The sequence below is a fragment of the Orycteropus afer genome, unplaced genomic scaffold (genome assembly GCF_000298275.1).
Source record: "Orycteropus afer afer isolate SDZICR_OR568_19922 unplaced genomic scaffold, OryAfe1.0 scaffold00141, whole genome shotgun sequence".
Taxonomy (NCBI): domain Eukaryota; kingdom Metazoa; phylum Chordata; class Mammalia; order Tubulidentata; family Orycteropodidae; genus Orycteropus; species Orycteropus afer.
This window is the reverse complement of record NW_006921728.1, coordinates 6,646,964-6,672,667: the sequence shown is the minus strand read 5'-3', so window position 1 is coordinate 6,672,667 and position 25,704 is coordinate 6,646,964. Positions and strand designations below refer to the sequence as shown.

Below are 25,704 nucleotides of genomic sequence, written 5' to 3'. Positions count from 1 at the left end.
AAAAAAAAAAAAAACAATGTAGAATCCACGAAACACCACATAACATGGATGAACTTGGAGGACATTATCCTGAGTGAAGTCAGTCAATCAGAGAAGGACAGATATTGTATTAGTCCACTATTGTAATAAGTCAAGGAAAGGTTTACATGTGGAAGGAAACTTTCCTTGTTGGTTACCAGGGATGAGGGGGGAGGGGAGGGAAAATTACTAGATAAGTAAGAGAAAAGTATTGGTTAGGGTGAAGGGAAAGGCAATATACCAAAAACAAGTGACCAACACAATAACACTAAGGAAAAGGAAGACACAGAGAGGTGCACAAGGGGTACAGACAACAAAGATAAACACTTGTGCATATATTCTGCATTATCAGTAATAACAAACATTAATCTACAGATGGATACACACGTAGGCAGGCTAAATGATCAGGTATGCCTGTGCCAAAAGGAATATACCCAGGACTATGTATAAGTTTGGCAGATAATATTTGTACATACGTATTTCTATGTACTATAAGAATGCCTATATATATAATAGAGCTAATGGGGCAAAATGATGATAACTTCTTAGCCACAGCTAAACACCATGAGAGAATGAGTCATTGGGCCCATGGGCTTGGGACTATGGTCGCAGGGGACATCAAGCTCAGTTGGCAAAACATATTACCCCAAAATGTTCTACATCCCACTTTGTTGAGTGAGGGTTTTAAAAGCTTGTAAGCAGCCACCTAAGATGCAACAATTGGTCTCTCCTCATCTGGAGCAAAGAAGAATGAAGAAAATCAAAGATACTTGGAAACAATTAGAAAAAGGGACTAGAAGATCATATAAACCTCAGCCTACATAACCCTGAGACCAGACGAACTAGATAGTGCCCAGCTACCACTGTCAGCCACTCAGAAAGGGATCAAAACAGGAGACCCTGAATAGAGCAGGGGGAAAATGTTGAAAAAAACTCAAAATCATTAAAAAAGACCAGGGTCACTGGTCTGATAGAGACTGATAAAACCCAAGACTATGGCCTCTAATCATACCTTTGGCCTGGAATTGAACTCACTCCTGGGGCTTTCAGCCAAACAACAGACAGGTGTATAAGGTGAACATTTACACCAGGTAGATGCTCTCCTTAAAACAGTCAACCATGGCAGATCAGAAGGACAGCATTTACAGAGAGAGATAGCTCAGAGGGCAGGGATGCATAGGACAGGATACAGGGAAAAGGTTACCAGTGAGGAGGTGAGAAGACAGCTGTTACATCATGGAGATTACAATCAATATCATGAAACAGAATGTGCATGAACTGTTGAATGGAAAATGAATTTGCTTTGTAAACATTCCCCCAAATTACAAGGTTGTGCTGTCGAGTCGGCCCTGACTCATAGCGACCCCTCCTTGGGTTTCCGAGGCAGTATCACTACGGAAATAGATTGCCCAACCTTCCTTCCGAGGAGTGGCTGGTGGGTTTGAACACTGGTTGGCAGTCAAGTGCCTTAGGCACTATGTTGGTGCCTGTAATCAGCCGGTTGGTAATGAATGAACAAAGAACAAATGGGTATTAATGAAAATAGTTGGGGATAGCTCATAGTTCAGTGGTCTCTGAATTTCAAAGACATATGTGCTTTTGATTGAGATTTTACTGCAAATATGTAATATGACTACAATTTAGTCATCATTTCTGCTGGCCAAATTCGAATGACTGAATTAAATACATAAATAATTCCCTCATTCCAATAGGAATTTCAGGTTCTTCATTTCCTGCATGTATCTGAGACCTATGGTCATTGGACAATGGTTTTCCAATGACAAGGTTTTTTGTTGTTGATGATGATGATATAGTTTTAAAAATCTGTTTGTTTCATTTTTTTAATGGGAGGTTTATCTATAGAACTGACTTATGCAAAAACAGTAAATTACACATTTCTGCTTAAACCCAAGGGCACTTGATAAACTGGCACATCATAAAACTCCTCAGAAAAGAGGCTGTTCTCAGAAATGAGTGTTCTGAAATTGCTGTTGAATTTTTCTGCACTGTCAGGATGGCATAAGTGTTCTAATTGGAGGTGAGGGGACTCAAATGGCATAGCTTTCAGACTCAAACTCTGAAGGCCTCTAAACAACAGTCCTCCTCAGAGCAGAGTAATCAATAGTGCAATTGTGTTTTGCTTGGCAATTTCCTATTTTCCCTTTTACTTATTGATTTATAATTCTGCAGCTCATTGTGAAATGCCAAACTACCCTTCCAAAAACACACATAGCTCAATCAATTGTATTTGCTTATAATAACATTTTCAGAGCACTGGGCCAGAAATGGAGCTCTGGTGGCATAGTGACTAAGGCATTTATTGCTAACCAGAAGGTTGGAGGTTCAAATCCACTAGCTACTCCATGAAAGGAAGACTGGGCAATCTACTTTCATGATTTACCACCTCAGAAACCCAAAGAGGATTGCTATGAGTTGGAATCAACTCGATGGCAGTGAGTTTGGTTTTTTGGTTTGGGCCAGAAATGTAGGTGTCATCTGATCTTCCCACTGAGAATCCGCCATAGTGCCCATCCCACACATTCCTAGGGATCCAATTTCACTATAATAAGATGTGTCAAGGGATGCTTAAGAGGAACATGTCACCCAGGATCATAACACTGAGTTTTGTAAAGTCTTCATTACCTCATTCCTGGTTCTGCTTTTTTAAATCTCCTTTCCCCTTGACTACTATCCCCACTTCCTGGTTATCATTTATAAATATTCATCCTGGTTGCATATGTTTCTCTTGTTGGAACCACTGTTCCCAAATATAGCCATCAGAGAAATATATTTTTTACAGAACCAAATGCTCACTTGCTTCCCTACAGTCTTCCAAATGTTAGCAGGACATTTATATGTACTGAGATATGGTAGAGAGGATAAAGCATTCTAGACCATGACAGCTAAAATCACTTTATTTTGGCTTCATTTTTTATAATATAGAAATCATGGTTTAAAATATAACATTGCAATTTATTTTTCTCTTCTAGAAATCTAACCTAATAGTCTAAAAAGAAACTAATTATATCAAAATAGATATTTGTTGTTGTTGTTATGTGCCGTCGAGTCAGCCCCGACTCATAGCGACCCTCACTGTCTAACAGTCCCTGGCTACACGGACATCCAATTTATACTAAGTGGGCAGATACATGCTATCTCTATTAAGGTTTTATTATTATTAAAGAAAAAAAAGTTTGCTTCCTTCTAAAAGATAATTCCCTGAGTACAGACTAGGCTAGGAGTTATTTCTTTTAGCATCTTAAAAATGTCATTCCATTTTCTTCTGGCTTTCATAGTTTCTGTTGGAAAGTGAGCCATCATTCTTGTTTTTCCTTAGGAATGTATCTTTTCTCTCTGTTTATAAGATTTTATCTTTTTTTGGGTTTTATCAGTTTATTATAATGTGCATTGGTATAGTTTTCTTTGTATTTATTCTGCTTGGGATTGGGTATGTTTCTTAAATATCTGGGTTGATATCTTTCATGTTGTTGTTGTTGTTGTTATGTGCCGTCGAGTCAGACCTGACTCATAGCGACCCCTCCTTGGGTTTCCGAGGCAGTATCACTACGGAAGTAGATTGCCCAACCTTCCTTCCGAGGAGTGGCTAGTGGGTTTGAACCGCCAGCCGTCTGGTTAGCAGTCAAGTGCCTTAGCCACTATGCTACCAGAGCATAGCTTTGGGAAATTTCAGCCATTACTTCTTCAAATATTGGTTCTTATTCATCCTTTTTCCTCTCCTTCTGGGACTACAAATAAACACATTAGATCATTTGACTTGTCACACATGTCTTATATTTTTTTCCTGTTTTTTTTTTTTTTAATTTTTCTCACCATGCTTCAGTTGTACATTTTCTATTAACCTCCTCTCTCTAGCTATGATTAGTCTGCCTTTAACTGTTGTCATTGAGTAGATTTCAACTCATAGTAACCCTACATGACAGAGTAGAACTGCCCTGTCTGGTTTCCAAGGCTGTAAATCTTTACCAAAGCAGGCTGCCACGTCTTTCTCTCATGGAGCAGCTGGTGGGTTCAAACTGCTGACCTTTCAGTTAGCAGCTGAGGGCTTACCCACTGCGCCATCAGGGCTCCTTGGTCTGCTGTTAAACCTAACAAATGAGTTCCTTATTTCACATATTTTATTTTAGAATTATACAATGTGCATTTGATTCTTTTTATATACACCATATTTTTATGCAAATAACATGTGCCATCTACATTTGTTTGCCAACTGCTTCCTCCCCCGGGAAGTAATTCTGTAAATTCTCTATGCTAATTTTTTTCATAGCAACATGTTAAAAAAAAAAAAAAAAAATTGGCCTAGCAGCACTTATGAAAATACCTCCTGAAGGGATGATGGAGTAGTTGGCAAACATAGAAGGCATGTGTTATTTGCGTAAAAAATACAGTATATTCCAATTTTCTATTGAAATTATCCACATTTTTTTAACTCATTCTGTCTGTGTTTTCTTTTAACCTATTTAGAATGATTATTTTAAGGTCTAAGGAGCTCTGATGGCATGGTCCCTAAGGTATTTGACTGCTAACCAGAAGGTGGGTGGTTCAAATCCATCAGATGCTCTGCAGAAGGAAGATGGGGTGATCTACTTTCATAAAGATTTACTGCCTTGGAAGCCCAAAGGGGGTCACTATGAGTCAGAATCGACTTGATGGCAGTGGGTTTGGTTTTGGTTATTTTAAGTTCTGGACTGCAGATTCAAACATCTCAATCACCTGTGGGTCTGCTATTGTCTGCTTTCCTTCTTGATCACACTTTCTTGTTCTTCTGGTGGCTCATAATTTTGACTACAAACTGGACTTTGTGTATAAAATAATGTAGATACTGAAGTCAGTGTTATTTTTCCCCTTTCCACTGTTAGACAAATAGGGTGAGGTAGTGAGCTGGGTTGGGGTCAGATTGCAGTTTTAGTTCAGAATCAGTCCACCTCTGACTTTAAATATCTCGAGGCTGAGATTGCTATGTGTATTTGTCACAGGTGTTTGCCCCACCATGCCTTTGTTTCCTCAGTACTACAAGACTGCAGAAGATTTTCTTCCACCTTTCTGGCCCAGCCTCCCCATGCTGCCCTGGTATTTAGCAAATGTCTCCTAGAGAAAACTATCTACATTTTGGGCTACTCTATACCCCATCTCTTATGTTACCCTATGTGGATATTTTATGTTCTGTTGATTTCTCTTTCCCATTAGAGTTGTTGTACCCATGGCAAGCCCAATCATCAGCCTGTGTGCAGGCTTGGAAAATGCTCCTAGGGAAGCAAATGGCTAGTGATCTCAACTCAATGGAAAGGGTTGTTTCCTCACTGGAACCCTAGATTTTCTAGTCTTCTTTCCTTTCCCTGTGGTCTGATTGTCTTTTAAAAGAAACCCTTTGTTTCTCTGTATTTTATCCCTCTCTCTCTTACCCTGTTTGTCACAGCAAAGTGATGGTCTGCCACCATCTACTACATGCCACCTGGAAGCAGAAGTCTCCTTCAGATGTGTGTGAATGTGCAGAGAAACTGTACAGCCTCCTTTTATAATCTCTTTCATCATTCAGCAAAAATAAACCCTTATTTTACAAATCCAGCAACAACATTTTTCCCTTTGTTCTTTCCAGTCTGGAACAGATGTCTGTGTTCTCTTTTAAAATCAGCACAACCTGTTAATGTTCCTTTAAAGAGATACTGGACTCCATCTCCCAAAAAGGCTTCCACTGTACTATCCTTGCATACACCAAGGTACAGGGGCTCAAGATTCCTGCCGGATGGCTGGAGTCCTTAGACTGAAGGCAATAATGCTCTCCTTGACCTTCCTGCTGGCCAGCTTTGACTGAGCATACAAAGTCTGCAGAAGCGGCCAGGGCACTGAGAGACTCTCACTTGGAATGTCTTAGGCCTCTTTGAGAACCATAAGGTACAAGTGACTTTCCTCCCAATCTTCTGCAACACTGAAAAAGTACGTTATTCTTATCCTTGTTTTATGCTTCTCCTGGCTGGCTGTACCTGTTGTTGTTATGTGCCGTCAAGTCAGACCCTACTCATAGCGACCCCTCCTTGGGTTTCCAAGGCAGTATCACTACAGAAGTAAATTGCCCCATCTTCCTTCCAAGGAGTGGCTGGTGGGTTTGAACTGCCAGCCATCTGGTTAGCAGTCAAGTGCCTTAGCCACTACACTACCAGAGCTCCCTGGCTGTACCTACTACTCACTATTTAACGACAGTCAATTTGATTACTGTGTATTCCATCTGTCAAGGTCCATGTATATAGTTGTTGTTTATGTTGTTGACAAAAGGCACTTCCAAATAAGGAAGTCACTGGTCTTGCAAAATTCTATCATGAGATCTCCAGTATCATTTCTATCACTAAGGCCAAAATTTCCAACTACTGATCCTTCTTATTCCCATCACCAATATTATCAATGTCTCTTGATTGCATGCTTGATCAACTTCAGACTATAGAAGTTGGTAAAAAATCTTTGTTTTTTTTCCTCGTTGGCATTAGTAGTTGGTGCATAAATTTAAATAGTCATATTAACTGGTCTTTTTTGGATATGATCCTATCACTGACAGCACTGTATTTCAGGATGTCTTGAAATGTTCTTTTTGACAATGAATACGATGTCATTCTTCTTTAATTGGTCCATCCCCAGCATAGTAGACCATATAATTATCCAATTCAAAATGGCCAATACCAGTCCATTTCAGCTCACTCATGCCTAGGATATGAATCTTCAAGCATTCCATTTCATTTTTGATAACTTCCAATTTTCCTTGATTCATACTTCATTCCTTCCAAAGATGTCAGTTTGAGGATTAAGGTGTACCTGACCCAATCCAAGATATTCTCAATCACCTCATATGCATATGATGGAAAATGACTAAGGAAGACTAAAGAAGAATTGATACCTTTGAATTGTGGTGTTGGGGAAGAATACTGAAAATACCATGGACTGCCAGAAGAATGAACAGCCAGAATTCTTCTTATAAGAGAGGATGGTGAGCTTTGTCTCTGTTACTTTGGGTGTGTTTTCAGGCAGGACCAGTCCTTGGAGAAGAACATCATGCTTGTTATAGTAGGTCAGTGAAAAAGAGGAAGATCCTCAACAAGGTGGATTGACACAGTGACTGCAACGATGGGCTCAAACACAGAAAAGATTGTGAGGATGGCTTAGGATGGGGCTGTGTTTCACTCTGTTGTACACAGAGTCACTATGAGTCAGAATCAACGTGACAGCATGTAAGAACATTTAATGACACTTTTACTCTATCTTACCTCCCTCACTTTCTTCTCTCCTTTTATATTCTTTCTTGTTTACAGACTCTTTCTCCTATTACTTCTTAGCTTTTCTGAGAAACAAATGCCTTTTACAGACAACACTGGCCAAGAGGAGGGCACTTTTCCTTCTATGTAGCTGACCAGACAGTCAGAATGTACCATGTAAAATGATCAGTACTTTGGTTCCTCTCAGTTGTGTCTGTCTGCCAGTAGTCACTAAAAGGCTGCTTTTTTTTATTGCCAAAGCATAATAATAATTTATTTTTTTCTATCTAGTTCAACATTCAAAACTACCTAGAAGGCAGAGGCTTAGAAAGGACAAATCTCAGAAAGCCTAATCTTTAATCCTCTGATATCACAATAATAAATGCAAATACTCAAGGTATGGTTTAGTAATCAAGTTGTATTAAGAAATAGGCATGTTCCACTTTGTCCTCTATACCTCAGTTAGTGTTAACAGTGGGGGGGTATAGAGGAGATGGAGAGGCTGCCCTTCTGGCATACTCTTAGCTACACATGGAAATAGAAGCCCTGTTAAATAGTAAAGACCAAAGTCCAACATTAAGACAGACAAAGAGAAATACAGTAATACTGTTCTTACATAAAATAAGAAAAGCATTCAATCATTTTCTTTTTAACAGCCTGTGGTACAGATTTGCTAGATAACACCACACAAATCTTAGAAATCTAGAACACAGCCTGGAGCCCTTTCAGGATCCCCTCCCTGGATAGGCAGGCTGTGGCCTTTTGGTCAGAAACCATATGCAATGACCCACTTTCTTCTTAAAGAAACTTGGAATCATTTACTTTTTCCTTTATGTTGAAGCAATGATTGCCATCCTTATTTTTCTATATTTGAGAGGGTTGACAGCAATAAAATTCTAAAAACACTGACCAATAAGCAAGGGAGTTCTGGTAGCATAGTGTCTAAGGTACTTGACTGCTAACTAGAAGGCTGGCAGTCCAAACCCACCAGCCAGTTCTCGGAAGGAAAGTTGGGCAATCTACTTCTGTAGTGATACCACCCTGGAAACCCAAGGAGGGGTCACTATGAGTGGGGTCTGACTTAATGGCACATAACAACAACAAGCAAAGTCAACTAGAAGGCACTGATAGGCCTTCTCAATCTGGGATTTTTTTTTTTTTCCCAATTGCAGCCCTCTAGATTCTAGCTGCCCTTCTATTGTCTTGTGGCTCTGGATGTCCACTAGAGCCTACAAAGACACCTGGTGGGCACTTCAGTCATTAATTCATTACTGAGTTTATGCCACTCACTATCCAGTTTACTTGGCATGTCCAGTTCAATGTATTGGCCCAGCCCACTTATTACTTGTACTCCCTTTCACACACCAAAGTATCCCAGTTTGGACAGTGAATTAATTGTATGGTTTTTCCCAGGTGTGTGCATACTGTGTGCTAAGCAAATACCAAGAGGAGAAAGCCCACCATCCAGGAGCTTACAGTCTTTAATGATAAATCTATAATCTTTAGTTGGCCTAAACTGGTCTCTCAGGAGTACATCAAAGGGAAAGAGTGGTCCGGCACGCTGGGGAATGCTTGGAGGAGGTGGTCTCTGGAGGTAAATGGGAACTAAACAGGCAGAGAAGAAGGACATTCTAATCTTAGAGGACAGCATGAACAACATGGGGACTCGGGGGTATACAGGGTGGTGAACACTGTAGGGACAAATAAAAACAAAGTTAGGGAGACAGCATAGGACCAGACTGCAGAGGGCCTCAAATGGCAGCATGAACGGTCTGGGCTTTATCCTGTAGACAGTGAGGATGCTGAGGACAAGACCAGGGAAACACAAGTCAACATTCTCAGATAAAAGATGCAGTGATATATAAAGCAGATCTGGAAACTCTCACCTGTCATTATCACTTTGAAGTTTTATCATAATTTCTGCCTTTGCATATTTAAGATAGGCAAAAAGTGGTAGTGCTTTAATCCAAGAGTTGGCAAACTTTTTTGCAAAAGGTCAGATAATAAATGTTTTGCGCTTTAAAGGTCATATAGTGTCTATTCAACAACGCCATCATAGCACCAAAGCAGTCATAGATGATATACAAATAAGTATGGTTATGTTCCAATAAAGCTTTATTTACAAAAAGAGTCAGCAGGCCAAATTTGGCATTCGGGCCATAGTTTACTGACCCCCACTTCAATCTGTGAAAATTCGTTCAAAACAGTTCCAAACAATTTTGTTTGGATTTGGGATGAAGCTCTTGAAAATGGAAGGTATGAGTAAAGGAAAGTGTGTGATGACATCAGCCCTGAAAAGTCCTGGGGAGCTGATAGCCCTTCATAGCTCTTACTGGACACAGTATTCTGTACCCTGTGATGGAGACTAGACTCTCTTGGAGGACAACATGAGAAGACAAGCCCCGCCCTGGCCAGCAGTTACCTCGGCTTGCTCGGCTGCGTGTGCGGACCCCCAGCACAGGCGTGGCATCCTCCGTGGCGGGGGATGAGGTTTTCAGTACAGCCTTCATGTTCTCATGCTCAGCTGCATCCTCAGCATAGCTCAGACCCTGTGGTTGGCTTGAAGGTGCCGGAGAACTGCCCAAGAACTTGCCAGACTGCAAAAACAAGCTGGAGTTAGAATGTGCAGTAGAAGCTCCCAGAAAGCTAACTCAAGCTTATCAAACTTTTAGTTTGGGAACATCTTCTGTCTCTGCCTTTTTTGTTTTGATGCATTCTCCACATATATCAGTTAGTAGTCACTGAGGTTAATTAACTGAGGACAAACCATCTGCATATGGAGGAAGTTCTCTTATTAGAAAGAAAAGCTTCTGGTCCCAGAAGGATCATCACCCCATCCTCTCTCTCTGGCTCACTCAGACTGCCTCAGTGAGTATCTGCTGGTATGACTGACATCAATCCCAGGAAGAACTCAAGGATCAAATTTGTTCCTAACGAAAGCCTTGACATGAGAAGGCAAGGGCAACAGAATTGAAATATGCCTTTAATGAAATGTATTGAGCTGTTTTTTTTCTTCTTAATTTTGTGCAAGGAAGCAACTAAAGTGTTCTTAAAGGTCATCAATGCTGCTGCTGATAGCATTTTAAAAGTGAGATGAAATCACAGCATCATATGATGTTAAGAGCTGGAAGAGATTTCCTCAGATCTAGTTGCACCTCATTTTAGAGAGAAGGAAATGGAGGCCCTAGAGATTAAGTGACTTGTCAAAAACCCTAAAGGGATTAGTGTTAGGACCTAGGTCAGAACATGACACAGAAATTCATGCTGAAACTGAGTTTGGCAATATCCACCACTTTCGATTGTGTCCAAAATTTAGTTCTTTTAGTAAGCATTACAAACACACAATGACATTCTCTAATAATAACTGAACAAAGGGCCAGGGCATATATGTTTTAAAAGAGGTATGCTAGAATTCTGGGCCATATGTACACCATGCCAAATATCTGGATGGAAAACAAAAGTCAGTTAGATTAGTGTTTGCAACAGCAGCTCCTTAGATGCCTGGCTTCCTGTTTTCCTCCAATGTCTCAGTCATGGAAGCAGAGCCCAGGACACATCTGTGACTTGCCCCATCTGCGTGGTTCCCTCCTCATTTTCTGGACCCAACCAGGCCCTACTTGGTCTCAGCACTTGTATTTGCACCCAGGTTCAGGAGGTGAAATACCTGTAAACCATCTACCACACACTCACGGATCCATGGATGGCAGGGGAGGAAAGGGGCACAGGTCAGAGGCTGCCTACCTGCTGGGGACAGCTTTTCTGTCTGGCCCCTAGCTGCTGCCCTACTTCCTCTTTGGTAGCCAAAAGACTTAGGCAGGGGGCTGGAAGGAAAATTCTTTGACCACTTTTCTGGCAGTAGAGAGACCCACCATACCTGCCACACTTGACAGGGCTACTGATTAGCCTGAGACTCAGGAATATGCCCAGCTTGGAAAATCCAGTTAGCCCTTTAGTCCTTGGCACACACAGCATGATGAGAATGCCTGGAAGTGGTTAGTGATTGCATGAAAACCAACAGGAAGATACACATGCATGGTTCAAAGCATTGAATGGTGCAGACACTTCACACTGCTTCTATTAGTTTAGATTCAACAGCCCTCATGGGAAGATCGAATGTGGCATTCACCATGTTTATAAGCAGTCATACCTCAACTTCATCCTCTTCATCAGTCTACCCGAGAAGACAGGACAGAAAAGACAGAAGGGACTCTTAGAAGGCACAGAAGTCAGCAAAGATGAGATAATTTCAGTGTCATGTCAAATTCTAAGAAACATACTAGATATACCCTCTTGATGTGGGACCTGCCAGGCCCTCCTTGTCTGGAGCTCCAAGGCCAGTCCTCAGCAGTCAGAAGGGGACTTACAGGAGACCAGGTTAGTGCCTAGGGTCATTTTCTCTCTGAACATTATCTGATGTTGATAAGCAGCTTACCTCCCCAACTACTTAAGACTTCACCCCCAGCTCTGTGTCCTACCACCTGGCTGGCCGTGGACTGCTGAACTGACAACCACCTCTAGTATTCAGGGCCTTAGGAAGGGGAGCGTTCTTCATTTGTCTGTCCCTCCCCATCACCTGTGGTCCCTCTCAGGTTCTGGGCCCTCCCTGCCCAGACTGCCTGCTGTGGGCTACAGGTTACCCCTCCACACACAGGCAAGAAAGCAAGATAGGTCAAGTAGAGCTACCAAGCAGAATGTTTCATGTTATTCTCTTCTCAAAAATATGGAATTGAGCTCTTTTTAAATTTCACGCATTCCCCAGGATAGGCATCTGACTATCACGTACTATACTTTACCACTAGATAAAACTTCTTTTATTTTTCACCTTTGCAGAAGCCTTTTTTTGCTTCCATTTGGTTTGATGAGAGGACCTGGATGATGGTAGGTAGTCTTTATACAGATATTCTCAGAGCAAGTTTGGTCTCTCATACAGATCTCAAAAACACAAGGAAACTTAAAATACAGAGAAAAATTTTAACTATTTCTGGTGACTGCTAACTTGGAAAGAGTGACTTATCTTCTTTGGGCAAAGTTTAAAAAACAGTTAACACTTTAAAACGTATAAATGTAAGAAATAGAACATGATGTCGTTCAACAATGAATGACTACAGAAAAATGCATAGCTCGAGGAACTGTCTACAACATAAAGAAATGACAAATACAAATGTTTAGAGATGTATGAACACTCTTAATTTACCTGGCAGCATTTGAAATAATAAAGGATTAGCATTTAGCTGCTAACCAAAAGGTCAGTGGTTCAAACTCACCAGCCGCTCCATGGGAGAAAGATGAGGCAGTGTGCTTCTGTAAAGATTTACAGCCTTGGAAACCCTATGGGACAGTTCCACTCTGTCCTACAGGGTCTTTATGAGTCAGAATCGACTTGATGGCAGTGGGTTTGGTTATTTATTTATTTTTAAAATCTGGAAATCCAGGAACAGTAAGTAATAAAATAGGATTGTCATTCAGTTTCTTTTAGATGAGATCTTTTGGTGCTTAGTATATGTGGTGGGGTTAAGTTTGTGTGTCAACTTGGCTGGGTTGAGTGGCTGGGAAACTGAATATAGTTATTCTCCATGGTGAGCTTGGTAATTAACTCAATGGTGGCATCTATTGGAGCAGCTGAGTAGCTGCTTTGGGTACATGGTTTACTTCCCGTATATAAGAAACAGCTTTGGGAACGGTCTCTAGCTTATGGCATGCTTGAACCCTGCGTGTAGCCACATCGTTCAGCAGCCTGTCATGCTCTGCCAACCTTGGGACTTTCACTGGACTTGAATTAATGGCCTACTGTGTGGTTTGGTAACATCAGGACTGTGCCATTTTATTTGTCGACCTTGGGCTTGTCAGCCTCAGCAGCCAGTAGCTGCCTGAGTGAAGAGATGCCTCTAGCTTCAATGGGCTGGGAGCAAGATGTAGAGCTGAAGCCCAAGGTCGAGGGGCTTTCACCCAGCCCCTAGAGTCTGGCACTTGGAACTCAGACTTCTAACCTCCTGAACTATAAGAGAATAAACTCCTGTTTGTTCAAGCCATACCATTTGTGGTATATTCTTGTCAGAGTGGCATTAGGTAACCAGAACAGTGTACTAGATAAACTTCTTTAAGCAACCTTAAATAAAATATCCTTTTTAAAAAAAAAAAAATAAGGATGTAAAGACATATGAATCTCTCAATTTTAAATTAAACATGCGCTCAATTTGAGTGTTTTCACTCAGGTTACAAGGCCAGGCCAGCAAATCAGACACAAGTATTTTGAGAAGTGACTAAGCTTTTGGAAGCTGTAATGATAAAATGTTTCAGTTCATCATGTTCCACACTGTCCAAACCAAATGGCATTGTGACAAGAGACAACCAACCGTCTTGCTCCAGTACCTTTTTTATCTTCGAGTTTATTTATTTAAGCAGGATGACTGGCATTTTTCAGCAATTAGGACACATCCAAGTAGTGCATGTACAAAGTCTTGTGTCCCCTCAGTCCCCCAAAACTAATTCCTCCCTGTTCACAGAAGCTGAGGCTGAGAGAGGTTGGGTCTCTCACACAGGGTCGTCAGCTGCTGTTCCCTCTGTCCTCTATGGGCAGTGCCCAAGATTTACCAGCCTGTGTTTTCACCACCCATCTGGAGGGGCTCAGTTACAGAAAGGGCCAGAGGAAAGGAACAGTGTTGCCTTGTCTATGTCCTCATTTTGTGCAGAACCAGTTCTGGCTACAAGGATAAAGAACTACAGATATGTGTCGCTTAACGTCCACGGTATGTTCTGTGAGATAGGAAGTTGTGTGATTTACATGTTGTGCGAACATGACACTAAAACTTTATGAGAACAGCTCACTTCTCTTTGCTCTTATTGTCATTGCTGCTGCCTCCGCTGCTGCTGGAGCTCCTGGCAGAGGCCGGAGAACTGGGTGCCAGCGGTAGTAGCAGCAGCTTAGGGCAGTGGTGGCAGTGGAAGAAAGAGAGCAAGCAAGTGAGGAGATACCTGCCTGTACGCCACCTGTGGTCCAGGGCTGCAAGAGTTTAAAACCATTCCAAAACCAAACCAAACTCACTGTCATTCAGTCAGATCTGACTCATAGCGACCCCTCCCTGGGCTTCTGAGGCGGTATCACTGTGGAAGTACATTGCCCAACCTTCCTTCCGAGGAGTGGCTGGTGGGATAAACAAAAGGAAAGCTACTTTCCCTTTAAAAAAAAAAAAAAAAAAGTATGGGACTGTGGACATATATGCTGTTCAATGTTGTCCCAATGGATGCTAAGTGATGCATGCATATGCCGAGTTTCTCACTGACCCTTACCTGGGAGGGCCTCCTTGTAATGAATGAAAAAGGAAGCCTTTCACAAGCTTAACAAGAGAGAAGAGAAGAGAAGAAAGGGGCACTCAGGAGCGGAGATGGGGCTGATTCTATGGCTCCATGACTCTAAACCTATTTCTTGGCTTTGTGTTTGGTGCCTTAAGTTGTGTATATGTTGTGACACCCTTGGGGTACAGCTTTGTCTTTTATTGCTCTCACATTTCCATCAGGGCCCAGCACATTGAGAGTTGAGAAAATTTGAGTCTGTACACATTGCCTTAAGTGGCAGTTTCCAAATTTTCCAGCAGATGGCAATCTTTCTACATGAACGATACCACCTTGATAATTAAAAACACGTGCTACACTAAGAATGACCCTGAAGCAGCTTATAATGTCCAGATTTTAATGGGAATTTAAATATTTTTGAATCAAAATCTAGAAACATTTACCAAAATCTAGAAACATCTGTAACTAGGAAAGTCGGATATTTTCAGAGGACAGAATTAATAAATTAGTGGGATCTTTAAAAATCTCAAGAATTTGGCAAAAAAATTTTGATGTGCTTTTATAACTATAAGCATATTGGGCTTGTATTTTTCACCCTGCAATGTGTCTCATTTCCAGAAAAATAAGTGATCCTTTTTTAAAACTTTTAAAAATAACCCTTTGAAATGAAATGTGGGCCACAGGTTGCCCAAGTGGATTCAATTTGCTTTCCAGTGACTGTCCTCCAGAAGGCTCAAGATCCCATTAAACCTATATTTCAGGGAAGGAGAAAGAAGACTCAGTTGGGTGGTAGAAAGTACCCCGTTACACAAAAATGTCTGTGCACCCCTGAGGTTCTAGAAAATCCCAAGGAAACAGGGATTTGGGTGGAAGCAGATGGTGAAGAGATTAGTTTCTAATGTTCCTTAGAATCGCCTTAAAATTGCCAATGCAATTTTTAAATTAATGTGTCCAGGTGTCTGTGTGAAGGTCACACCTTCAGGAACACATACTCTTAGGGAGCAGTAACCGTGTACCCTCCGTACAACATGAACACACATCTGAGCACGGAGAGAAGCCTCAACAAGCCCCAAAGAAATCTGCCTGACTTAGGTTCAGTTGGGATTCGCAGCCCTCAGGAAGATGCACTCCCTACAACTTCATCCCGTACTCATTCCATTCCCTGTATCAATGACAGCCCATGTGTTTCTCAAATCTATGCAGATGGATTAAATTCATGGGCATCAACTCAAACAATGAAAAAAAAAAAAAAAATCTCACTGAAGAGCCCTTCAACAGGTACCAAATATGATCTGTTATGTGTGTGTGTGTGACTTTATTCTGAGTCTATTCTAAGAAGAATAAATGGTAAGGAAGAATTCCCAGAAAAATTCTCCCTTTGCTTGCAAGTAACCTGAATGCTTACTAATGATAGATGAGACAGGTGAGACACCAATTGGGCTTTCGCAATTTGTAACAGCACATCAGAAAAAAGGACCTGCACTTTGTATCTTTGTATCTGGTATCTTCATTTGTTCTTCACCCTCTACTTACTGAGCAGCTCCCATTCAAGTATTTACTGTACCTACTGCCAGGCAGGCTCTGGACTGAGTGCTACAGATAGGGGAAGAGCCTGGAACAAGGGAGACATGTAAGAGTGCATGGTCACCCCAAGGTGCTGTGGGAAACTCCTGTTCAATCAGCATCCCTGGGATCTCTTTCCATCCTGCTATTCAACTCAAGGGACTCAGAGTCCATTAGATCATCTCATGAGCAATTACATCAACTAATTCTCTATTCAGATGCTTAGGATGGGTGGTCCATGAGTCAACTCACTGGGTATGTAGCATTGTTACATTAAAATCCCGAATCAATTCCCAAATCAGTTCTTGAATTTTAAATGTCCGAGGTTACTTATTATACAGCAGCTTTTCAAAGAAATGGTGGAGGAACAGCTTAAGATCACTTTTTAAAAGGATGTTTTTTTTTTTTTTCCCCACACCGTCAAGGGGTAAAAAAAAAAAAGGCCTAGCCTCCAAACCGTGTTAAGGTTTTAAGGTTGAACTCAATTTCAAAATATGATATAGAGAGACTGATTTTATGACACTTACATCAGTGATCATCTTCCCTCTGGTCTTATTCCTCTCTCTGTGATTGGCCCGTTTCTGTTTCTGCTGCAAAACCCTCTCCCTGGTGGTGCGATACTCCAGTGCAAATTCGCTAATGATCCTGCAGAACTTGTTTATGTTCACTTCTCGAATCGCATAAGGTGGATGGCCCATGAAGAGCAGAAAGGAGTGGAATCTGCAATGAAAAAACAGTAGCAGCAAAGATTTCTGTTTCAAGGAACAAAGAAGCAAAGCACCACTGTTGAGGCTCTACATCCACCACCCCCATTTCAACAGGATGTTGTTGTTGTTGTTAATTTCAGTAGAGTGGCTCTGACTCATGGCAAATCCACGTATAATGGCATGAAATGTTGCCCAGACCTGCATTGTCTTCACGGATGGTGGTCTGCTCAAGGCCACTGTTGTGGCCACTGTGTGCTTTGAGTGTCTTCCAACCTAAGGAGCATATCTTCCAGCATTGCATCAGGCAATATTCTTCAATAAGGTGTTCCTGCTTTAATCTGTTCTACATATGGGACTCCCACTAAGGACTTCATTTGAACCTGGGGCTCTATGGTTTAGATATTCTGGATTGGTACCACCAAACTTCCTTTCATCCATGTCACTTTTACTACTCTCTGTAGCTGCAAGGAATTCCTGCCTCATTCATCCCAGTCATCACCAATGGAGTGGCCAATAGTGTAGACAGGGATTCAAATCAAACAGATACAACCATCTTTTATGGATGGTCAGCTTATCGAGGAGAATGGGATAATCAGAGCAAAGGCACTGTAGCATTTTATCTGTTTAGGATAAAAGCTTAATGTGGTCAAACACAATAGCTTTATAAGACTTTCATAAAAATCTTCCAGTTTTATAACATTCCAAATGGAAACTGTTTAGTTTTATTTTTTTTGAAGTTCAGAATTGATTGCATACAAAACAGGAAGGGCCAAACCAACTCACATTCCCTGCCTCTCTACTTTTCAACCATGTTAAAACCATAGTGAACTTTGATTCCTTTATGAAATTTAATAAAATCTCTTATAATACGCTCCAACACAGATAGCAGCTGCAAAGTCTAGAAGATAGTACAGTTGGAGGATTTTTAGTTGAACAAACTCCAGAAGTCCTGAGTAGTGTATAGTTGTCAAACTGTTGTTAGGTGCTGTCAGGCTGGCTCTGACTCATAGCGACCCTATGTGCAAGAGAATGAAAGAATGTCCAGTCTTGTGCCAGCCCCATAATCCTTGCTATATGTGAGCCCATTGTTGCAGTCACTGTGTCAGTCCATCTCATTGAGGGCCTTCCCCTCTTTCCTTGACCCTCCACTTTACCAAGCATGATATCTTTCTCCAAGGACTGCTCCCTTCTGACAACATGACCCAAGTAGGTGAGATGAAGTCTGGCTATTCTTGCTTCCAAGGAGAATTCTGGCTACACTTCTTCTAGGACAAATTTGTTAGTTGTTGTTCTTATTCCTGTCTCATTCAACATTGAAAAAATAACCCCCTTTCCAACAGCCTGAATTAGGATCCAGTAAGTGTGATCACCAAATGACATGAGCTGGGGGAGGGCGCATGTGATAGATGAGAGAACCAGGTTTTTTTAGTTCTATATGAGTTCAAGCTAAGGGAGAGGGAGGGAGGAAGAGAGGGGAGGAGGAAGAAGAAGAAGAAGAAGAAAAAATAACCCCAAATATGAAATGTAGAAGGATTAATGAAATTACCATGCATTGGTATTTAAAAACAAAACAAGTGCCCAAGCACAGGACTAGGGTGTGGGTTTAGGAGCAGATCTCTGGGAAAAGCTTGAGGTTTAGCTGGCTCAAGCCCCAGCATCCCTGTGAGAGGCTGCTGGGAGAATTCCACTATCAGAAGTCCAGTGGGGTCTTATTTAAGATCTGCCATCAGTGACACCTGTTCTAGGCAGACCACAGCCTGCAAGTCTGCATGTTCTGCTCATCTTGTCAGCAATCTATAAGGTCCAGGATGCAGCACCTAGGCTTGGAGGCCAGGGTGGGGGACCAACAACCAGGTTCTGCGACAAAATAAAGGCAAAGAAAGTGGTGGCATGTGGTAGGAAATGCCTTTTTTTGGGGGAAGAAAGGGGTTTTAAAAAGAGTTGGAATTTAGTCTTGGGGCTGCCACCACTTATTGCCAGCACAGCCCTGGCCAGATACTGAACCCTTTTAGGCCTCAACTAGCCTCTCCCTGGGCAAAGCAAGGCCCGGCCCACCACTGCTGTGTTTCCTAGGGTCTTTTAGGATCCTGTGATTCTGAGGAAGGTTGACCCAGAGGATGGTGCCTATGGTGGGGACCAGGCCTCATTCAAGCAGGTTGCAATGCAGAAGCAACTGTGGGAGAATCCACCAGTGAGAGCTTGGAGGACAGATTTCAGATCATATACAGGAGAAGCTTTCAAGGAAGAGGAACCATGCCCCAAGAGTATGTGTTCTCTGTAGACAGAATTGTTCAAGCAGATGCATATGCAATTTGTCAGGGATCTTATAGATGGAATTCCTGATCAAGTGGGATTGTTAGTTCAAACGACCTCTGAGATTTCTTCCAACTTCAAGACTTAATGGTGTAACAATGCTGTAGTTGTGTGTGCATGTAAGAAAAACTAAGTACCCATGAAACCATTAAACGTTTTCACCAAAGGGCACTTGCTACCTACCAAGAGTTTATAGTAAAATTTTTATAAACTTAACCTTCACACGCAGGTTTACAGAATGTTTTTGACAAGCCATTATACTAATCTTTCCATAAGTTCCTTGATCCACTTACCTGTTAATTATTCGTCTATGGACAATTTTTAAAATGATAATTCGCTCTGCACAGTCTTTTAAGAACTCTGACATTCGTTGTTTTAACATTGGTTTCATTTCATGTTTTGCAATTGCCTTGAGGTGATCCCATGAAGCTTTGCATCTTCTCTCCATCTGACATAAATTATCTTGCAGTTGATCAAAGTCAACCTGAAAATCAGAGAGAGAACACTGCAAACGCGCCGAAACGACTGGACACCAACCTGAACCAGGAAACCAAACTGCCTCCAGGAAAACATGACATCAAAACCAAATTTACATCTTGGAATACAAGCATATTTACTGGCTAATAATCATTCACATGTGTATTTGTCATTATCTGGACATCAAATTATTTAGTGATAAAACTGTTCTGCAAATAAACCCAATACAATTGTCACCTTTGTTTTAGCCATATTTGGAAAGAAATTTTAGGAAAGTCTTTGGGAACTATAAATTAAAACATGACATCAAAGAACCCTGGTACACAATGAACTGAGCAGATGTCTCATAAAATTTGTCAGCACACTCTTGTTCTTCAAAGCTGATAATTCACTTAAGGTTGTAGGAATGTACTCAAGTCATACATGGCTCTGATGTGCCGGACCAGCTCATGGGCAGCCAGCTTCTCCCATGATGATCTCTTTTACACCATGTGACAAATTATTTTACCCATCCACTCATTCATTCATCCAACCAACATTCATGGAGAAACTAGCATTCCCACACTCAGAACACAAAAATATGTGCCGAAAGAGGCTCAGTTCCTGTCTTCAGGGAGGCTCATTATATAGACAGGTGAATTCCAAGCCCTGAAGGATGCACAAGACGCACTAGGCCTGTGTATGCATGTATGATATATGTGTAGGAGACCTCAGACCTCCAATCCCTCCCTCAGAAGGATAACACTGAAGGTCAAATGAACAAAACTTAAGCTTGCGATAGGTAGAATCTGTAGTACCAAACAAGATAAAGCCATGCTGAACACAGGGAAGGCCTGATGCTGAGCCTGCGGGAGGCCAGTCCAGACTGGAGTGTCCTGGAATTCTTGAGAAGGTAAGTTTAGGCAGAGCCCTGGGATTCAGGTATGCAGGGGTTCATGGGACTTGGAAGAAAATGATTTTGCCTGAACCCAAGAGAAGCTGGGGTCACACAGAGAGGGCTTCCCTTTCCCACAGTAAAAGGAGCTGGAAAAACAAAATAAAACATTGATTAGGTCTTCATGCTTAGGGTAAAATAAATGTAAATTTAGAAAAGAAGGACTGAATCCTTCAAACCTAAAGGCTACAAGAGGACCCAGATGCCCTGGGATCAACAATTCATTTCTAGAGGTCTCAAAACTCTCACTGTTGTTGAGTCGGTACTGACACATAGTGATCCCTCCTTGGGTTTCTGAGGTGGCATCTCTATGGAAATAGATTGCCCAATCTTCCTTCCGAGGAGTGGCTGGTGGATTTGAACCACCAACCTCCTGGTTAGCAGTAAAATGCCTTAGGCACTATGCCACCAGAACTCCTTCTAGAGGTCTAGGAGGCTTTTAAGCCAATTGAAGCAGAGCTGAGTCATGTAATAGATGTAATCACAACTCTTCAAGTCTGTCCTCTTTTGCGTCTGGCAGCTTTCTTGAGCCACAATTAAGTAACTTCAGTTCATTCAAATACACACGAGCGGCTTTATGTCCTCTAAGCAGTGAGTGTTTGCCACGGTGGGCACAAAGCAGGAGGGCAGACATGACAGAGACAGGGCTTCTGGAGGAGAGCAAGACCACTGTGAATGCTCATGTGGTGGCAGAGGGAAGCAAGCACACTGCCAATAGAAATCATGTGCGGAGGCTTCTGTTGAGATGTGATTTGAGGGTTGAACTTAATGTACCAACTTTTGAGGAGGCCTAGAACTCTTCCTCCACTAGCTGCCCAACTGGGTGACTCAGCCCAGCACCATGCTAAACCCTCTGTGGCACATAGGATGAGACTTCCTAACAACATCATAGCCTCAGAATCTATTACTAGTCCCGTTTCAGTGGTGAGAAACTGGTGCATAGAGAAGTAACAAGTGAGAGGCCACACAGCTGCTGAGTGGTCTGGGATTTGAACTGACTCTCTGGCTTCAGAGTCTAAGTTCTAAACCACCATGCATAAGCCTAGGTTTATCACTAAAAGATTCCTCCCCAGGAAGAGAACTGGCCCTGGCCAGTTTTGAGAAGGAAGTACTCTTGCAGACTGATCTATGTGGGCCACTTTCTACATGTAGGGAGACAAGTGGGCTGTGCCATGAAATAAAGTCAAGTCTCATTGCTTTGGGATGCTGTGGATAACTCAAGGATGCGACCAGGGCTGGGGTTGTGGAAGGAATATGGTGGAGAAAACACATAGTCTGAGCAGCGTGGGGCTTTAAAAATATGTTGCAAATTCTTTGACACTCGTCTGGTCAAAATGTAGAGCTGAATAGCTCGCCCTTTGAATGTAGACCAGCTTTGAGTGAATTGCTTCTAAGGAATGGAATGTGAAGGCAGGTCATAAAGAAGATAGAGCTTCTGCCTGGCATGCTCTCTCAATCACTCCTTCTGCGGGAGGCCACCCACATGTCCCAAGGACACCCAGGGAGCCCTGGGAGAGGCCCACGTGCAAAGGAACTAAAGCCTCCTTCTAACAGCCAGTGGGTGAGTGAGCCACCTTGGAAATAAATCCTCCAGCCCCAGTCAACAGCCTTCAGATGACTGCTGCTTCAGCCAACATCTTGAATGAAACCTCATGAGAGACCTCTAGACAGAACCACCCAGGAAACAATCAATGTCTATTACTATCTTAATTTACTCACTTTTGGGGTGATTTGTTACATAGCTGTAAATACCTAATTCAAGCAGGTAAAATGTAAGGTAGAGGAACCCATGTGGTCACCTATTTTCACTTCCAGGAGCCCTGAGGTCAGAGTCAGAGATCACTTGGCACTGTGGAGCTCTGAAATCTGGACTAACTGGTCAACATTCTGCTCTCAGGGCAGCCTGAGTCATCCCCACCTCTGCCTATTTCCACCAGCCCCTGTGGGACACAGTTTAGGTTTCACTCCTACACATAGTAGAGCCACTGTCTCCTAGGGGCTACAGAGGTGAGGTCCTAAATGTGACATGCCAGAGGATGGAGTGAATGAACTTGGGAGTGGGGTCTTTTCCAGAAGCTTATTTTATACCTGACTACACAGAAGGGCCTCCAACCCCTCAAAAGACTTTTGGGAATAAAGGCAGAACAGAGGTGGTAGATGTTCTCTTGGCCTCCTGCCATAGGCATCTGGATCAACAGTCATTGCTAGTAACTGCCAAAGTTAAGTGGATAGAAGCTATCTGTAATTTTGGCTTGTGAAGCAGGCCCTGGTAACATTTTGTTCCATTGTGTGTGGGGTGACCATGAGTTGGGGCCAGCTCAATGGCTACTACCAACAATAACAGCAAGCCAATCTTTAGACAAGTACAAGTTATTTAGGAATTAATTAGCTAACAACTAAACATCCAGTAAGCCTTTGGGGAAAGCCTGACACTAAGGGATCCAACACAGTCATTGGGGGTTGGGGTGGCCTCTGGTGTCAGAACTTCTGGACCAGGGAAGCTTCCATTATAAATAGGCTCCACCTTGGCGAAAACCAAAAACCAAACCCACTGCCATCAAGTTGATTCTGACTCATAGTGACCCCCATTAGGTTTCCGAGGCTGTAAATCTTTACAAAAGTAGATTGCCTCATCTTCCTTCTGCGGAGCAGCTGGTGGGTTTGAACTGCTGACCTTCTCCTTAGCAGCCAAATGCCTTATCCACTATGCCACCAGAGCTCCTCTTACCTGGGGGAAGGCCTTGGGAAAAAAACAAAGACCCATATGTAAAAAGGGAGCTAATTTGTTCTAGGTGGTTTTGGAAACAGGACCAAGATGAAGATGATTTGACTCAAATAGATTTTTTTTGTCAACACAACTGTCTTCTCAGGAGTCGTTTATGGGGAGTGTCAGAACAGCAAGGGGAAGACTTCCTGTTAGGGCCACTCAGAAGGACTTTCTGCCTTGGTTGGGATACTGAAGTCGTATTTGTAAAGACTTCAGAACAGTATCTGGCACAGAGAAATACAGCATACCAGAAAACCAAATCCATTGCCATCAAGTCAATTCCAACTCACAGCAACCCTACAGACAGAGTAGAACTGTCCCTAGGCTTTCCAAGGCTGTCATCTTTACAGAAGCAGACTGCCACATCTTTCTCCAGTGGAGTGGTTGGTGGGTTCCAACCATCAACCTTTCACTTAGCAGCTGAGTTCTTAACCACTATACCACAAGCGATCCTAAAATGGCATTAAAAAAACAAAACAAAACAAAATAAAAACCACCCACTGCCATTGAGTTGGTTCCAATTCATAGTGACCCCCATTGGGTTTCTAAGGCTGTAAATCTTTATGGAGGTAGATTGTCTCATCTTCCTCCCACAGAGCAGCTGGTGGGTTTGAACTGCTGACCTTCTGGTTAGCGGCCAAATGCTTTATCCACAATGCCATCATAGCTCCTTAATGTAGCATAAGTGCCTATTAAATAAAGAGGATTCTGTGTCTAGGAAGCCCTTTGCCAGATCTCTGAGATGGGGGATTGCATTCTGGCCATGCCTCTTTCTACCACAAGACAGGTTCATGTCAGACCATTCAGGACCCCTGCTGGGGGGCCTAGCAGTTGCTAGCCCATTGCTTTTGAGGCAGGTAAAGGAGACTCCCAGCCATCAAGTCCCCAAAACCAGTTCTGTGGGAGTGAGCAATGGGAAGGAGGGCTCCTTGAAGGACACCTTAGCAAAGTGCCTCTTTCTCCATCCCTCCCCTCCTCTGCCCACCATTCCCTCTCCTCAAACTGGATTCCAGAGCATCACAGGGCTAAAAGTTTATGTGTTTTCAGCTCCCACTCCCCAGCCCAGACTGCGTTTCCAGGAGCTTCCACCACTCTGGCCTGGCTCCCGTGCCCTAATGAAGCCCCACCCTGCTGTGTTTCCCATTACTCCAAGGACTTTCACATCTCCTAGTGCTGATGTGTTTAGGGTTCCTCTGGGGGTTATTCAGCCTCAATGAGCCTCCTGCACTGCAAGCAGTGAGGGTTTCAGCTATTGCTATGGTCTCTTTTCTAATGAACCATAAGATCATGAAGATATTAACTCTACTAAACTTAAGACCTTACAGCCAAGGGGCCAATGCTATATACTATTTACATCCCTATAAAAAAAATCTTCCCTTTGCGCAGGATCCTAAGGATGGCTAATCTGTGGGGTACACACAGGGCCAGGCGGGCCCTCTGCCTCCTGGCTCCACACTTCAGGGAAAGCTCTTATGGAAGTCTTAGGAGGAGCAAATCACGTTTTCTTCACATTTTTGTCTACCCAAAGCAAACTGTGGAGTTTAACATTCTGAAGAATCCAGCCTGGTAGGTTAACATTGCTCAACAGTAGACTTGGGAGTCATGACTGGGATGGCAAGCTTGCCTTACATACCTCAGTAGGAAAGAATCTGATGGAGAATCAGAGATAGGAAAAAGAACTTAAAAGTTCATTAGAAATGGCATGAAACGAAACATATTCACAAACTCACTAGAGCAGGGAATGCAAGAGGCATTGAACATTTTGTTTAACAGAGCATGAGGAGTTCCTCAGAGATGACTGATAAAGGTCCAGCATCCAAGGCAAAGGCAAGACCCCCTCCTCTATGTCTACAGACGTACCTTGGCTGACCTGGTGATGGCCCCAATCTCTGAGTACAGATCAGAGCTGTCTGGGAAGTTTTCCACCACCATGGTGCACACGTGGTGGAGAAGCGACTGTTTGTGCACTGTGTCTTTGACTTCTGGAACCTTCTCGAGGTAGCTTAACTCAAACGCTTTGGCCTATTGGGTAAAAATACAATAAAAGACAGGAAAAACATGTTTTATGCAGGCCTTTAGAAAAGCACAGATCTATTGTTGGAGTAACCCAATATTTCGTTTTTCTGTGCTAGAAGCTCCTCGGGCCACATACTCCATTGTCCTCAGCTGCTCAGAAGGGGCTCAGCCACAGAGAATGAAATGAGCCTCCAGCCCTTTTATAACCAGCCACATCCTGGGAATCTACCCCTAAATCAGGGTGCTGTGGGTCTTGGCCACTGGGTGTCTACAGCTTCTTTCTCCCCTTGTCCTACTGCTTTTCTGCTTCCTGGCCAAAGTTATTCAGGCCAATTCAAAAGGTTTTTTTTTTTTTTTTTTTTT

The 25,704-nt window shown here is 42.5% G+C and overlaps 1 protein-coding gene across 1 annotated transcript in view; it reads right to left on the bottom strand.

The window, feature by feature from the left end:
* The window catches only part of FHOD3 (formin homology 2 domain containing 3), a gene marked incomplete at its 5' end in the record, with an annotated part of 759,322 nt that overhangs the window by 43,390 nt on the left and 690,228 nt on the right, over positions 1-25,704 (bottom strand). The window contains 5 exons of the mRNA XM_007945666.2: positions 9,697-9,871; positions 11,422-11,445; positions 16,655-16,847; positions 19,441-19,631; positions 25,186-25,347. Of these exons, the coding sequence (XP_007943857.2) occupies positions 9,697-9,871; positions 11,422-11,445; positions 16,655-16,847; positions 19,441-19,631; positions 25,186-25,347 (745 nt within the window). The remainder of the gene's footprint in view (positions 1-9,696; positions 9,872-11,421; positions 11,446-16,654; positions 16,848-19,440; positions 19,632-25,185; positions 25,348-25,704) is intronic.